General features: G+C 33.9%; 1 protein-coding gene across 2 annotated transcripts in view; it reads left to right on the forward strand.

Moving 5' to 3' along the window:
* MAP3K7 (mitogen-activated protein kinase kinase kinase 7) overlaps positions 1–17865 on the forward strand; it is a 75168-nt gene that overhangs the window by 52951 nt on the left and 4352 nt on the right. For both annotated transcript variants that reach the window (XM_039232174.1, XM_039232175.1), the window contains 3 exons: positions 11391–11496; positions 15754–15815; positions 16523–16638. In XM_039232174.1, coding sequence (XP_039088105.1) covers positions 11391–11496; positions 15754–15815; positions 16523–16638 — 284 coding nt within the window. The remainder of the gene's footprint in view (positions 1–11390; positions 11497–15753; positions 15816–16522; positions 16639–17865) is intronic.

Here is a 17865-nt window from a genome sequence, read left to right on the forward strand (position 1 = left end):
TGTAGCATCACATAAGGCACTAACATACTTAGATGACTGTAACATCTTTTAATTTTTGTCATATCCACTGGATTTATGTTTTTGTGAAATGTGCTTAAGACTATTTACTAACCAGATGAATAAATTCTAGAAAAGCTTCTATCACAATTGTTAAGGTTTTCTTCATCTTACATTTCTGGATGCTCTTCTAAACTCCTCTTACCTTTTTATCACATTTGTTCAAAATGATCCAGACAGTGCTATAACTTAAACCATTACTGACTTGTACAGACTTTTAACCAACAAGTATATAAAAGTAGTAGCTCAGCCATTGTTGTTTCTGTTACTCAGATCAGTAGACTTGACATACATAATTTATATGATATTTTTAAAATGAATGAGAATTACAAGGTATTTGTTGATGTGTTTTCAGTTGTGTTCAAATAGATTTTATGAGTACAGCATACATCTGAAGTAATGAAAATACCACATTATGGTCCATATTTATGCAAAATTATAAGATTATATATTATAAACTAAGTGGTTTAACTTACAGTAAAATGTACAGGTACTTTTCATTCTAGAAAGGTGTTTTAGTATTTTATTTTTATAAATCTTTAAATTTTAGAGAATCTTTGTAGTCATTAATAAAAATTTGAAAGCTCTTTATAGCCATCAACTTAACTAACAAAAACCACTTGAAATATTTAAATGGTAAAGAACTTTGATCTTCATTTATATCTGGAAATACTTTATTTCTCACAATGCCTATACAGATACATAGATGCATCATACATATATGCTAATTTATTATATATGATATTAAGTAACCCTAGATCTGAAGGTATTATAAATGAATACATTTTATTTCATTTATTTAATGGCTTTTTCAGTATTTTTGCTTTTAGGAAACTCCAGAACTTTTGGATGAAATTTCCCACTTTCTCCCCCTCAAATATATCAAGTATTAATGAGGGCATTTCATAACAGATAGTTTGGCATCTGGTATTTGCTTTGATTCCTTAGAGGCTTGATGAGCTCAGCCTTTTAAACTCTGTTTACTATTGCCATTGATATTCCAGTTATGAGAAACCCTAGCCAAGTGTTCTCCCTTCGACTGGGAATTCTCAGCCTGCTCTAAGGCAATTCAGGAGCATCTGCTAGTGCAAGTGCTTTTCTCTGTACTCTATGGTAAAGGCATTGACTGTAATTCAAGACTGACCTCACCAACAGCAAGCCTTCCTTATTTCCTCATAAGTTTTCTGTTTCTTGAGGTTACAATTGTTACCCTTTTCATTTACAATACCTTCAGTAGGAAAACACTGGACCTGAGACAGACTATGGTTGTATGACAGTCATTTGCATTAATTGTCACGGACCACTATAGATTTCTAGTGAGGGGGAGTTTGGTGTGGCAGTACAACCCATTCTAAGACAGGTGATATATAGCCGTTGTGTAACCAGTTTTTAACATCGATCCACTCTTTCAAAATTATTTAAGTATTATTATAAACTTAAAATGTCCCTTTGGTATGAGGATGGCAAATAGTCATCCTAATGCACTGTGAAAACATTTTCCCCTGAAATGTTTAATGGTAAATGATCATTAAATCTTTTTAATTACTCATGAAAATAACTTATTATTTCAAAAACAAAAGTATGCACAATCTGGATTTGCAGAATTAAAGGTGTACTTCTTTTTAAAGTCTGGCTAAGCAGTGATAAAGCAGATGCATGGGAGGTTTTTGTTGGTTGGTTTGTTGGTTTTAGCCATGGAACTTGATAATGAACATGAAGAAAAGAATTTGCCCACCCAGTAAAGTCATCAGAGAAAGAGAGAAAACTTATTAATAAAATGTTAAGATGACATCTATGGAGCAAAGTGAACTGACTGGAGTTTATACTTTGGCGCTTGATTCAAGACTGACCTTAGAGCACCTGGGTGGCCCAGTCATTAGGCATCTAACTTCACCTCAGGTCATGATCTCATGGTTTGTAAGCTAGAGTCCCACATCAGGTGAGCTCAAACCCTCCATTTGATGAACTGGAGCCTCACTTTTCTCTCTCTTTCTCTCTCTCCCTTCCTCCCTCTCTCTCTTCCCCTCCCTTCCTTTCTCTTTCTCCCCCTCCCTCCCTTCCTCTCTCTCTCACTCTCTCTCTCTGCCCCTCACTCTTGCCCTCTTTCTCTCAAAAAAAAGAAAAAAGACTTGAAAATCACTTAGACTTTACATGTATAAATTAAAATTAAATTGGTTGTTTTTATACTGCCATTTTTAGAGTGGAATAGTGAATGAAGCAAGTGTCTGAATTAAAGGTAGTTGTGAGTATTTGTGTAAAATATTGCATCGTTACAACTCACTTTTAAATTAATTCAGGTTTTTATTAAGTCAGGCAGCTTATTAAGGATGCATATGGATCTGGCATCTTACATACTTTAAAAACATGCTGAGAAAGAGAACAGCATCCCCAGGATGTCTAGGGACTGATCTGACACTGAGGTCTCAAGTACTGTTATAGAATCTGGACATAAATAATTTCTCAGAGCAACAATAGACAATGTTATGCTGAGACGATGATAAGATGAGACAAAACCAGAGCATATAATAATGTTGTCTCAGCACAGACAAAACCAAGGTCACTGTTGCACACACAAAATACCAAACATTACCTGCTAGCTGATGTGAGTGACTGCTTCGTTACCAGCCTCTGCTTTATCCTCACTCTACTCTGCCTTCCCTGTAGACTTGCCTCTGCTTTCTGACAGTAGCCAATATAGAGTGAACTCCTCCTTCCTTGGAGCCTCCCCAAAATCACTCGGCAATAGCCCAAAATCTATAAGCTCACTCTAAAACCCTCTCAGAGACACCCCAAAGTGCCCCATAATGAGCACTCTGCTTCACTGCAATGAATATTAAACCCATCGCATCCCACCACGGGTATGATTGTGGTGGTCTTTAGCTAGGGAACATTGACAATACTAAGAAGGCTCGGTCTGATGTATTTGGGCAGTTCAGACTTATGCCCAGATCAGTTAGAAAACTACAGTAGTAACAGTTGCCATTTATTTGTTGTGCACTGACTTTGTGCCAGTTAGTCTTTTATGTTATTTAAATCTTATCCCTATAAATTTGGTACTTTTTATTTTCCTCATTTTGCAGATCAATAAACTGAGGGCTAGAGAAACTTTCCTAAGTGTCTTCCTGTATACTTCCGGTAATGGGTATAACCAAGTTATGAACTCAGATCTGATTCCAGAGCACACAAACTTTGCTGTCATTCTGTCTTGCATGCAAAACTGAATGTATTGTGCACTAAATTAATCCTACATCTCTTCCATTTCAAGTGTTTTGACTTCTGATAGTCTGCATCATCATTACTAATTTAAGTAGTTTTCAGTGATAATGAAACAGTTTTAGCTTTATCATATTACTGAGCAAGGCTAATCCACCTTGATAATAAATTTCTACAGATGGCTGCACAGGTTTATTTTTTATACATCTGGATGAGCCTTTCTATGTTTCACTGAAATTAAACATGTTCATGTATGTCTGATACACTTTCTGGAGTTGATCCAATATAGATCTGTTTTCAAGATGTCTCTTAGAGAGGGTGGTAGTCAATGAAAATCACAACTGCAAGAATAATGTGATTATGATTACTTAGAGAGCTAGGCATACTGTATTTTTATATGGACTTTAGAATCACTTTTATTAGTCAGATATGTGCCTCGAGGGAAGCTCTTTAATTTTCCTGAGCTTCAGCAATCTTATGTACCAGTGGAGACCATAACACCCACCCCTTATGGTTCTTATAACATGGGAAGTACCAGACACACTGTAGATGCCTAGCAATGTATATCCACATCACCATTGTATACTTCCCAGGGTAATTACCACTTTTTGTTCTCACTATAGTATATTCTTGTTTTGGTTTAGTTTTTTGGTTTCTGAGGGTTTTTGGTTTTCAACAGGGGGCACTTTTTTTAAAAATTCAAGTTAACCTACAGGGTAGTTTGGCTTCAGGAGTAGAACACCATGGCTCATCTCTTACATATGACACCCAGTCATCCCAAAAAGTGCCCTCCTTAATGGCCATCACCCATTTAACTCATCCACCCACCCACCACCCCTCCAGCAATCCTCAGTTTGCTCTCTGTGTTTAAGAGTCTCTTAGAGTTTACTTTCCTCACTGTTTTTATCTTATTTTACCTTCCCTTCTCTGATGTTCAACTGTTGAGTTTCTCAAATTCCATACATGTCTCACTTTAGTATATTACTATCCAGAAATAAAACAAAAATAGAACCAGGAAAGAAGTAAAATCCCATTGGCATTCAGTTCTTTCTATATCATCAGAGAAGCTTCTGTTAAAGATCATAGAAAGTATTTGCCTTAAAGACCTTTTATCATATATCAATTGTTATTTATTCAAGGGATACAATTTATTATACTACTACTTTTCTTTATCTTCAGTCTACATTTCCTTCAGGATAAGTAATTTTCTGTTAAAGCTCTAAATCAGAGACTTACATAGTAGTTTTAAATAATTCCTGGTTCATAGTATACCTTTCTCTTGGAGAATTTAAAGGCCATATAAGAATAATAAAATTCTAAAATTTCCTTGTAATGAACTATAGTGAGGCTAGAATTAGATTGAGCCTAAACCTTCAGATTAGAAAGAATGTTATCAGTATTATCTGTCATGTATAGATTTAATTGAATTTTCTGACTGGCATAATGTACCCTTGTAAATCTCAATCACCAACTTGGTACCCATTTCTTTTTAATGTTTATATTATTCAGATGTTACATCAGCAAATTTATTATGTAAATCACTATTTAATCTTTGTGTTTTGTGCTTGTATAATCTTAGCAAGTAAAATTTCTGAGGGTTTTAAATAGCTTTTAAATGTCAGCCTAAATAGTATCACTAACCATAAATTCTTATAAAAATATTTTCCTAGTCGTTCAGGTGAGACATAAAAAGCAAAGCTTTATTTTTGTCTGTAAAATAACTCCCAATTCCTTTTTATAAATATAGTGATAAAGTTCTGGGCAAAGTCCAATTCTGTTTCATGTCTACTGATGGTAATTTGCCCTCTGGTTTAAATTTGGCCTAGTATTCTTTTGCTGCCTTAGATTGCATTCTGGCATTTCTGAACTCTCATAACCACTTTCATAGTCAATCCTTGTGGTAAGTCAAGTTTCTCTCTATTGCTTAAACTTTACAATTGTTATAAGAAAAAAGTAATTGTAAATGTCTTGAAGGAAGGACCAACCCAAATGAGTTTTAATAGTTTGAGAGCATGTATAATCATAAGAATTTCACCAATGATTTTTTTAATAGCTACTATAAAATAAGACTTTCTTAGCATTTGCAAGCAGTAACATAAATTTAACCCATAAACTAGTTTATTTTTTCATTGTCAAATATTACTTGATTCTCTTACTTATACCATGTATTTTTCAGGTGTTCAAGAAATATAGTTACGGCTTGTTTTTAAGTATTTCTTTAGTTTTTTAATACAAACATTTTAGCATATTGTTATTCTTTGAGATACCAATTTCTTGAAACAGGAAGTCTTATTTAGTTAATTTAAGGATGTAAATTTAGCTCATTATATCTTTTGTAGTTTTAAGGAAAGACTAATTTAAGGAACTCGGGAATCACGTCATAGGGTCTACGCTTGTTTTACCAAGAGTAACAACTTCCTAAGAGGAAGAGTTCTTTTTGGTGTGTGTTCTGATTCTTCTTGAATACAAAAGGTGATTGAGTCTAACAGCTTATGTTATCAATTTATTCAGTGAGTATTTATTGTGTGGTTATTACATATTCAGCAGTTTCCTAAATCCTGGGGAGTACAATATAAAAGGATACATGATTTCAACTCTTGGGATATTATAATGCTTTTGAGGAATAATAAATTTTGAGAGTAATACAGACTACTTCCAGCTCAAGTTTAAGTTTATGTAGTAGCAGACTAATAAATACAGCCAAACTTCAAAGGAAAAGATAACACTGATTTTGATCTTGAGAGGGAATTGTTAGATGCTGCAAGTTCACTCATATATTCCGATCTTGTATTACAACCTAATTATCATTAATTTAGGGAGCATTTTTATTGTGTCAAGAACCCCTTCAGGTACTTTATTTCATTTGATTTTTTACAAACTGATGAGGTGGGTAATACTGTCCTCGTTTTACTGTGGAGTCTTAGAGGTTAAGTAACTTACCTAAAGCTACACTGCTAATAAATCGCAAGCCAGAGACTCCAATTCTGGGTTGTATTATCTCCAGTGCCTGACTTCTTTTCTTTTTTTAATGTTTTTTATTTATTTCTGAGAGAGAGAGAATGAGCGACAGCATGAGCAGGGGAGGGTCAGAGAGAGAGGGAGATACAGAATCTGAAGCAGGCTCTAGGCTCTGAGCTAGCTGTCAGCACAGAGTCTGAACTGGGGCTCAAACCCACAAACTGTGTGATCATGAGCTGAGCTGAAGTCGGACGCTCAACTGACTGAGCCACCCAGGCGCCCCTCCAGTGTCTGACTTCTAAACTATTAGTACTACTTCTCATCCCCACTTGATAAATGAGCTTAAGGGCTGAGTTATTCAAGTTCACACAGCCATAAATGGCAGAACTGAGATTTAAACCCAGGTCTGCAAAGTATTAGACTAAATCACGTGTGTTTACTGATATTTTGATGTATAAAAACTTCAGTTATGGAGCTCCTAGGTGGCTCAGTCAGTTAAGCATCCAGCTTCAGCTCGGGTCATGGCCTCGTAGTTTGTGAGTTAGAGCCCTGCATCAGCCTCCTGCTGTTAGCACAGAGCCTGCTTTGGATCCTCTGTCCCCCTCTCTTTCTGCCCCTCCACTGCTTGTGCGCGCTCTCTCTCAAAAGTAAAATAAACATTTTTTTTTTAAGTCAGTTTCATATATTCAGTTTTCATACTTGCTATTTGCATTAGACCATATAATCCTTGGAAGAATATGAGGTCAAGATGAAAAGCAGGGAGAGAAAGAGGGGCATAAGAAATTGTCAGAGAAGAGATCATCTGGATAGATAAGGTAAAACCTGCCAATGGACGGTCAGGAATGCCAGGGTGAAAATTTCAGAATTGTTCATTAACAACCAGTAAATGAACATTTGGTATTCTACACACTGCAGTCTTCAAACACAGCATTTGGCTTAATGCTCAAAGAACCAAGGATATACCAAGAATGAACATTTAACATTGAAGAGAATCTCAGATGAGCCTCATAGGATGGAGAGGAATTAGCAACGAGGAGAGAACAGAATGAGCATTGTTATATACAGGACACCTTTGTAATTGTGTCCTGCATAGACTAAGGCTTTGGAAAGACTGGTTGGATATGACTGAAAATTGTTTGTGGTGGGGCGCCTGGGTGGTTCAGTAGGTTAAGCGTCTGACTTCAGCTCAGGTCATGATCTCATTGTTTGTGAGTTCAAGCCCTGAATCTGGCTCTGCTGAAAGCTCAGAGCCTGGAGCCTGCTAAGGATTCTGTTTCTTCCTCTCTATCTGCTCCTCCCTCACTCATGCTCTGTCTCTGTCTCTCAAAAATAAATAAACATTTAAAAATTAAAGAAAAGAAAAAATTGTTTATAGAAAAGCATTTTGGAATTTCTGAAGGTCCCCAATTTCAATAGGTCCCCAAGATGAGGGTAATATTCCACCAGTCTTTTCTTCAATTATTTCATGATTTATTCCACCAGTCTTTTCTTCAATTATTTCATGATTTATTTCTGAAATTGTTATAAAAATGCCTTCTATTTTTTAGTACCCTCAATTCATTGTGAGTTGTCAAAGCTTAAAATTATAGAACATTAGCAGTGGATAATATGCTAAAAGTCATCACGTCTTTAACCCAGTCCCAACCCCTCTCTAGATAAAGAAAGCAAGACTTCTTGAAGTGAACTAAATCAGACATTGTACCATAATTAGAATTCACATCTGCTAATTTCTACTCAAGGGTACTTTCCACTGCTATATTTCCCTTCATTTTACTTAATGTAGTCTTTGAGTATTTTTCCATGTTTACATATTAAAACTGGACATAAGGTCCTTCATGAGTGTTCCTACTCTTTATGTTTTACTTTGTATAACTCTATTCTTTTTTGAGTCTTCTATAGGGTATTCACTAACACTTTAAGAAAAACAGGTGCTTTTTTAAAAAAGATTCTTATAAAATACATTTTAGGTCATATATCCTTTGAGAGTTTTTAATATATGAAATAACAATACATAGATAAGAATATATGTAAGTTATGAAACCTGATAAAATGAACACAAACCTAATAATAAAATGAACACTCATGAACCCACCACCCAGCTTATTAGGAAATGGAACATGATCAATTCCTATGAGTCTGTCTTTGTATTCCTTGCCTGTGGCCTCCCTGTTGTCATCCACCAGCCTACAATGCCATTTTCTTTCAGACCACATTTCTAGACATGTTATAAATATCTCCAGTTAAGAAATTTTCTTCTCTTAAATGGAATTTAAGTTTGTTAAATGTAGTTTTGTAGATGGCTGTTATATTTTGTCAGATGCCTTTTAATGTATCTATTGAGATTTTTCTCCTTTAATCTGTTAATATGATGAATTGGATTAATAGAATTCCTAGCATCAAGGGGCTTTTGCAGTTGTGGGATAACCTCAACTTTCAGGTTTACTACCTCTGCAGAATGAGTCAAGAAGTGTTTCTTTTTTCTAGAATAATTTCTTTAAGACGAAAGTGACATTTTCTTGATTGTTTGATAGAACTCAACTGTAAAATCATCTGGGCTCAGCGTTTTCTATAATGTATAGAAATTTTGGTGATTTATATACTTTTGGAATTTGTTTAACTTGATGATTTTTTTGTTTTATTTTTAAGTTACTAACCACCAAATTTTTGTAGTATTCTCTCATTTATATGCTGTTATTTGGGAGGAGGGGGAGACTGATTAACTTTGTTCTTTTTCTAATTTTGTAAGTTAAATGCCTAACTTGTAAATTGTCACTGCTTCTGATTTTTTAAAATCTAAATATTTAGAATTAAATATTTTTGTCCATGTGCCTCTTTAGTTGCATACTACAGGTTTTATTGTGTTCCATGGTAAAAATCATATGCCTTCTCATTTCCACTTTTTTTTCTTTGACCAGTGAGTCATTTGGAAGTGTTTTTAAATGTCTAAACATATGAGATTTTTAAGGTTAATTTTGAATCAGTACAAAAATACGTGGTTCATAAGATAAATTCTTTTAAGTTTTTTGAGATTTGCTTGTTTAGTACATGATCAGTTTTCATAAATGTTCCATGGTGCTTAAAAAGAATACATATTCTCAGTTTTTAGCCATATCTTTATGTTTAGATCAAGTTTGGTTTTTGGAGTTCAGGTTTTACTAGTATTGTATTTGGTTTTTTGGTCTGCTTTTATTATAAATCATTTACAGAGGAGTATTAAAATATCTCAAGATGATGGTGAATATGTCCCTTTTCCCTTGCAGTTTTATTGCTTTATCTATTTGGAAGCTGTGTATAGATACAGCATATACTATAATAGGTAGAGCACATAAGTTTTGAATTGTTGTTACATAATGAATTGACTCACTTAATCATTTTATCTCTTTCTCTAGTATTTTTTTCCCTAAAATGTATTCTCTCATATAATATAGCTGAATAACTTTATTTTGTGTAGGTTTGCCTGATTATCCTTTTTTATCCTTTAACTTCCTGTTTTCTCTATCTCTGTTAGATCTAATTCTTATAAACAGTGTTTAATCCAGCCTGACACTGTTAAATCTCTTAACTGAAGAGTTTAATCCATTTATAATACTGATAAATTTGCTGCTTCTTGTTTTATGCTTTGTCTTTTTTCTCTTTTTCCTCCTTTTTTGCCTTCATTTGAATTAAACAAATACATTGCTTATTCCATTATATGTCTTTCTAATTTAGAGTCAAATGTATTATTATGTGTTTTAATTACCTATGAAACTTTAACACTCATACTCAACCTAGTGTTAATATCTTTACTCTCACCCTCAACAATATAAGTATTTTTAAATCATTCCTTCTTTTGCTTATGCTTTTGTTATTCAGTTTTTAGTTCTATCCTATTTATTTTTTGCTTGGAAATTTTACAAATAAGTCATGTTTCCATTGTTGAATATTTTCCGTGTATAGATTCATCCTTGTGTTTACCAGTATTCCTGATTGTGACTTGGCCCTTCCATCAGGGAAAAACTTTTCTTATCCCTAAAGTTCATGATTTAGAAACTGTTTTAGTAAGAGTATATGGATGGTGGACTTCGTTTTGCTTGTCTAAGAATATTATTTTGACCTCATTCTTTACATTTTTGTTGGCTAACCAGTTCTAAGTTGGCAGTTATTTTCCTTCTGTAGTGTGTAGATACTCCACTTTCTTCTGGCTTCTGGCTTCTGGCTTCCTTTTTGCTGTTGAGAACCTGACTAGTATTCTTTTGTGTATTCTCTTCTTTCTCTGGCTGTTTCATGCTGTCTTCTATTTGTCTTTGTTTTCTGGAATATGACAACGATATGACCCATGTTTAACTCAGTATTGTAGATTTTCTGTTATTTTTTTCTGCTTGGGATTGGTTGTCATTGCGATTTGTTGTATCTTCCATCAATTATGGAAATATTTTATGAATTCACAGTACACATTTTTTTCCTCTCTACCCAGAGCCACTACCAACACAGACAAATTTATTTGCTATCTGCTTTTATAAGGTAGATTTTTTTTTCTAGTTTACTCTTTCCCCAAGAGTGAAGCCTTTCTTGGGTTTTAGCTTTAAGCAAGGCAGTTCTCTGGTCTCATTCCCATTCAACAAAGGCCCAAAACTTTATGCTTATTCCTCTGAGTACAGAAGGTAGTCAAAACAAAAGCTCTAGGTAATTGGTGTCCAAATGAAAGTTCCAGGTCTAACAGCTTAAGCACTTACTAGACTCCTGATGCTGCTGCTTTTCTGGTCTCAGAGCATTTCTCTTACTTTCTTGGAAGTTCACCAAGCTTTTTTTTTTTTTTAAGTTTATTTACTGCTTTAGAGAGAGCAGGGATGGGGCAGAGAGAGAGAGAATCCCAAACTCATGAACTGTGAGATCATGACCTGAGCCAAAACTAAGAGTCAGATGCTTAACCCACTGAGCCACTCAGGTGCCCTGAAAACTCACCACGTTTTCAGAGGTATCATGTATGCATATAAATTTGATAAAAAATACATATATAAAAACTTTTTAGAGGATTTATTTATTTTTTGCAAGAGTGTTTCAGAACCTCTGCTGATAGAAAATGGAATCCTATCCTTTGCTTTATAATAAAAATTTTCTCTTATCTTTTTTTTATTCCCACATAAAAATCACATTTTTGTTCCTCCTTTTACTACTTCCTACAGGTAAGCAGTAGGTCATCCAGTCCTAGCGTCAGAATGATCACTACCTCAGGACCAACCTCGGAAAAGCCAAGTCGAAGTCATCCATGGACTCCTGATGATTCCACAGGTGACTAGTGCATTTTCTGATTATAATTACAAAGCTGAATTTATCATACTTGTTTTCATTTCTTTGTGTAATGACTCTGATCTTTATAAAGGCAGGCATTTTACAGTAGGTTAGATTTTTATAGTAATAAAATCAAATATTTAGCATTAACCTTAAAGATGACTTTTGAGGGGCACCTGGGTGGCTCAGTTAGTTAAGCATCCGACTTCGACTCAGGTCATGATCTCGCGGTTTGTGGGTTCGATCCCGCATCGGGTTCTGTGCTGGCAGCTCAGAGCCTGGAGCCTCTTTCAGATTCTGTGTCTCCCTCTCTCTCTGTCCCTCCCCTGCTCATGCTCTGTTTCTATCTAAAAAACAAAACTATAAAAAAAATTAAAAGGAAAATATGACTTTTGAGTACTGAGATTGTCTTGCCCTTTGCATTTTCCCCCCCAGATACTAAACATGTATTTTGAACATGGTTTGGTTTGGGTTTTTTACAGACAGGAAGATATTGTATTCTTGAACTTAAGTCTCTGATTTTCCTATTTTTGATTCATCCTACTAGATGATAATAGTAAAGTCATTGTCTTTTAAAGAAGTAAAATCAGAATAATAAAAATCATCCTCTTCATCTCAGTCTTTTGTTTTAAAGACAAAAGATGCCAGTACCTCACTTCAGTGAGAAAAAAAATTTTTACCATTGACCTTTTGAATCATTTTTAATTGGTAGGGACACTTCATTTCACTTGCATAAATTTCTATTAACTAGACCTTAAAAAGCCTATTAAGAGTTACTAAAATCCTTAACATGAATGACTAACTGGTTAAAATATTAGTATTAAAATCTAATGATAGAATAGTTTTATTATGGGCAAGCAGGAAATAATGGGCCACAGTGGAATTAAATTTTCCATAGCAATAAGAGAATTCCTTGATAAATACTCAGCAGTATGCTTCTATAAAAATTTATTTTTTATATGTCATTATGTCAGAAAGGGAAAGATGATCTCTTAGACCTTGGAAAATTAGATCATTTGGGATTCTGTATAATATCAACTATGTTATTAATAGTGGCAATTAAATCAAAATTAAAAAGTAAGCTTTCTGTCTTTACAAACAAAAACACTACTTACAAGTATTTATAGATATTTGGCATGCTTAGTCAAGTTCATAATTTAATATAAAAAATTAACTGAGTAGCTTTTCTCTGTTTCATGTTAGATACAACTATGTTTAGCCAAGGGTGTACTCTCTAGTTTTAGTAAGTTTAAATTTAGTGGTGGCAAAAACTCCTCTCTAAGTTTCACCCTTAGCATGGCCCAATCTAGGACTGTCCAGAACATTCACCAGTACTCAGCACATATACAGAATTCATCATTATGTGCTTCTCCTCAGAGGTAGATAGGGAAGTGCTTTTGACAGGATTGATCATTAATACTCAGGTACTGTTAGCTCTTTTTGGTTCTTCAGCCGTCAGGTGAGGGAAACACTCAACTTGACTGGGCCTACTGACTTCAGTGTAGACTGATGCAGACATATCAGTCACCATGTGGCAGATGTGAACTCATGAAAGAAAATAAAAATTCTCTTATGTCTCTCTCACTTAACTGCTGTGTTTTTCTACTTCCTATGTTCTTCCAACCTTCCAACCTCAGTCTGATTCTTTTATTCTCTTCTGGGACCTAACATACCACAAAATACCAAAGTTAGAAATTGTACCTAGTCCAGAATTCAACTGAAATTTGTCTTTGGCATTTTTAAATAATTTTGAATATAATTTTAGAACTTGAGATTGGCTTAAGCTTTATATTTAATAAAGTTCAACTTTGTGCTGTTTCTAAGTAAAGTATTGATAAACTAATACAATAAATTACAGGGAAGAGATACTAGTAAATCCTTTTTCTTTGAAGGCCTCTGATTTAGGAAAAATTGAGAAGTGCATACATAGTTAAAATAACCTAATTAATCAGATATTTTTACTTTAAAAGAGATGTCCATGCATTGTCAGAGAAAAATAAGCATATGTCAATTAATAATCATAGCACATAATGAAGGCTCTAGGGTTTCTATTTATACCATCGTGGGGATAAAGAAAGACATACATACCCAAGAGCAGTTAGAAAGATGGCTAGACACAGTAGAGGGAGCTGCAGAGGGAGGGGGGCGGGAAACACTCACTGAAGAGTTTCTCTTACTTGCAAAGAGAGAAGTATAAGACATGGAGCCCACAGCTTACAATATTATAGAGTCACAATACTGGCCCATTAAAAATGAAATAAACTAAGCATGCTTTATTTAATAAACTATCTTTGCAGTGTAAGCTGAGTATTTTAATAGTTAATAACACAATCCTTGGATTCTTTTTCTTCCATTCACTGAATACTGTGAAACACTGATATACTTAATTCTAAAATACCTATCAGTTATAGGGTATTTATTTAATAAGATATATCCAAGTATGAAAGATTTAAGAAAGAGTAATACGAATAGAAATGTTTTTAAAAGAGTTCAAGACACTTAATTTTTCCTATAAAGTCAAGGGGAAATAATTTTTTTAATTAATTTATTTATTTTGAGAGAGAGAAAGACAGCATGAACAGGGAAGGGACAGAGAGAGGGAAAGAGAGAATCCAAAGTAGACTCTGCACTATCAGCGTGAATCCCCAGTGCAGGGCTCGAGCTTACAAATTGCAAAATCATAACCTGAGCTGAAACCAAGAGTCTGCCGCTCAACAAACTGAGCCACCCAGGCGCCCCAATCAGTTGTAATTTCGTGGAAAACAGTGTTCCATGGGAGCATAGTTTGAAACTCTTGTTGTGGGTGGGGAAAGAGTTGGTCAGGGAAATAATAATTAAGTGTATTTCTTGCTTAACCATTTCAGGAAACATTTATGTTAGTGTATATGATTTTGGGTAGGTAGGACTCTACTAGGCAATATGCTGTTACTTTTTCTTTATTGCATTCCAGTGTTCAATAAGCATTTTTCTTTTTACTTACTGTTATTACTTATTATTACATATTTAAAAAATTACTTTTTCAATTGGAAAAACACACTTAAGAATTTAAAATTACCTGTCCTTCCTAATGCTCAATTTTGTATCTTTAACAGTGACAACAACAGTAACTATCACCACCATGTGTTAACTGCTTACCATAAGCCAGCATTGCATGGTATTTCTTACATGCATTATCTTATTTCATCTGATTTAGCTTAGCTTTTAGAGTCACTTGCAAGCACATTCTCAATGGCTTTAAAAAAAGAAACTAGAATATCAGTCAACAATAAATTGAGGTTACTGAACCATCAGACTGTCCTAGTTTTTTTATTGCATTCCATACAGTGTCTTGCTGTCAGCCTGACCTTGTCTTTATCTGTACCACTCTTTCAAGGAGTCACTTGTCAGGAAAAGGGCTGAACAGTTTAATTGTTTAGCTCATTTACTCTTTCCTAACAGTGGGAAAGCAGCTTCTTCTGAAATAAAAAGTCCATATTACTTCACAGTTATCCTGCCTGCTTCTGGAGCCATAAATGTTAATCCCATGTGACTTGTGCAAGTTGTTATGACAGTTTACCTCATATGAAATACAAACAAAAGCTGTCCAGTTTGGTAAAATGGCCTAGTTGTTTGATTTAATCCATTTAACTGTTTCACACAGTACACTGAACTAGTTTCCATATACCTACCGTTCATTATACCTGTGTTTAACATACTCCCAATCAAAAACATCTTTCATTTTCTGCGGTGATTCTCATAGGAGAAGTGGGTTGGGCGTTCACACCAGAACTATGTAAATTGAAGGTAATCCACTGGAAGAGAATAGATCTCTTATTTTCCCTCCTTTTTTTATTATAGAGCACGAATGTTCACGGGGTTGACACAGCCTTGTAGCAAACTTAGCATCATCAAGGAAAGAAAGATATGAGCTTTGATTAGGTAGGGTCAGTGAAAACCAAATTTAAAGTACTAAAGGTTCCATACCACTGTTTTTGTTTTTAATTGAATAAGGGTTTGTAAACTTTAATATTATGTAATCTATAGCCAACTTAAATTGTATGAGAGTATGCTTGCATTCTAATTATCTGGTAATTGGATGTTCTGTGTTTACCTTTCAAATTCAGACTTTGACTCTCTTCATTACCAGTAGCAATAATTTTATTTCATGTATTATTTACTTTAGTAAAAAAAAAAATGCCAATATCTCATGCAGCTTTCTTGCTTTTTGTTTATAATTATTTATGATAGAAAATAAATAAACAAATCCTTGAATTCCAGATACCAATGGATCAGATAACTCCATCCCAATGGCTTATCTTACACTGGATCACCAACTACAGGTAAAGGAGTAGTTTCTCAGTGATTGTTTTTACTTTTTCTTTATAGAAAAGGTTTAGAGAATCTATCTAGAAAGCTAACAGTTGTGTTCATATTTGTCATCATATATTCATTTATTTATGCTTTTAGTTGGCCTCCTCAGACTTTGTAAAATCAGGTTAAATTAATTCATTCAGTTAAGTTGATGAAGTTTAACATTAGCAAAGTCCTATGTTCTTAACAGTTGTCTTAAAATACTCCCATATCTTTGTTTAAGGATGCCAAGAATAGCATTTTTGCTCTTTCAGTGCACAACAGTATAAAATTTACATAAGCTCATTTCTACTTAGATTTTGTAATGCACTGTCATGTTCATAGTGACTGAAAATGTAAGTAATACACTTCAGTGTCTCCTCATGAGTATGAGAGCCATAAACCCTTTTTTGGTATAATACAGCTTGGCAACCTGAAGTGAAAAACCAGAGGCCAGCGATCACGCTAGTCATGATTCTCTATAACAAGGAAAGTGTTAAAACCACAAGTATGAATTTAAGCTGTGAGTTAACTCTGACAAAAGGACACTGAAATTTTCTAGGCCATGGTTTAACACTTATTTTTAAAAGATCATTGCTTTAGTGCTATAAAAATATATCACAGTCACCATCTTAACTCTCAGCTCAATATTGAGATTTGATTTAATTATGTTTTAACATTCCTGATTTATTTTCAGCCTCTAGCACCATGCCCAAACTCCAAAGAATCTATGGCAGTGTTTGAACAGCATTGTAAAATGGCACAAGAATATATGAAAGTTCAAACAGAAATTGCATTGTTATTACAGAGAAAGTAAGTTATCTTTTATGAATAAAAATAAAACACATTAGTATTTTGGGTCTAAAATGTTAAGATGAAATGTTTTAAGACATGAAAACTTTATAATTTTCAGAATTAATCATTAAGCATGCAGTTGACCCTTAAATCCCTTGGGGATTGGGGTTCTGGGTCCCACTCATTCAGAAATCTGCATGTACTTCCAACTCGGCAAAAACATAACTGCTAATGGCCTACTGTTCACTGGAATCCTTACCAATAACATAAACAGTTACAATAAAGTAAGCTAGAGAAAAGAAAATTTTATTAAGGAAATCAAAAGGAAAGGAAAACACATTTGCATACTATACAAAAATACACATATAAGTGGACATGTACCATGTTATTCAACTATATTTCCAAATTGGAGGTTTTACATAGATTTCCCATTAGGTTTGAAGCAACTTTCGGCTATTATTGCAAAACTAAATCTTTTTGACTACAGATATTAAAACTAAGGAAAATAAACTAGTGCTGTATAAACATCTTTTATGTTCTAAGAATTTTAAAATTAAAAACTGTTTAGATTTATAATTATAAAGATTTATTATTTCCTTGTACATAGGTGAAATAATTTGATTTACTAATATTCACTTGTGCTTTATCTTAGAAACATTTTGTAGATATATTCTCTCCAGGTATATGTTGAGGAGAATAAAATTACTATATTTTACACCTGTGAGTGTTTTTCTTGGGAATTTTATACTACTCACATGTGTTTTTCTGAGAGTTAGGAGGCTGCCCTCCTCTCTTAACAACTATAATTTACATACTCCTTTATTTGAAATTCTTAAAGAAACCCAAAAACTTCAGTTTTCTTAAGCATGATCCTCATGAAATTTTGTACCTGTGAAGCTGAGTTATTGTGGTAACTAAAATGGAGTGCTGTAGGAAAAACTCATGGCAGCTATAGGTATACGTGGTAATAGGATTCCTTCTATTGATTTTAATCTAAATAAATGAAAATTTTTTGCTTCCTGGACTAACTTCTTTTTGTACTTCGAAAAACAACAAAACAACAAAAAGTAGCTCCATCGCAATTTGCTGTTATAACAATTTAAATGATTCCAACTCCATACCTTAAAGGGTATAACATTAGAGTCTGCAAATTGTAGAGCTAATTACAGAATTGTTGATAATTTATGTTTAAAAAAAACTTTCTTATTTCACATATTTAACCTATACTTTTTTCATATTTTATTC

The sequence above is a fragment of the Hyaena hyaena genome, unplaced genomic scaffold (genome assembly GCF_003009895.1).
Source record: "Hyaena hyaena isolate Hyena2069 unplaced genomic scaffold, ASM300989v1 scaffold_66, whole genome shotgun sequence".
NCBI lineage: Eukaryota > Metazoa > Chordata > Mammalia > Carnivora > Hyaenidae > Hyaena > Hyaena hyaena.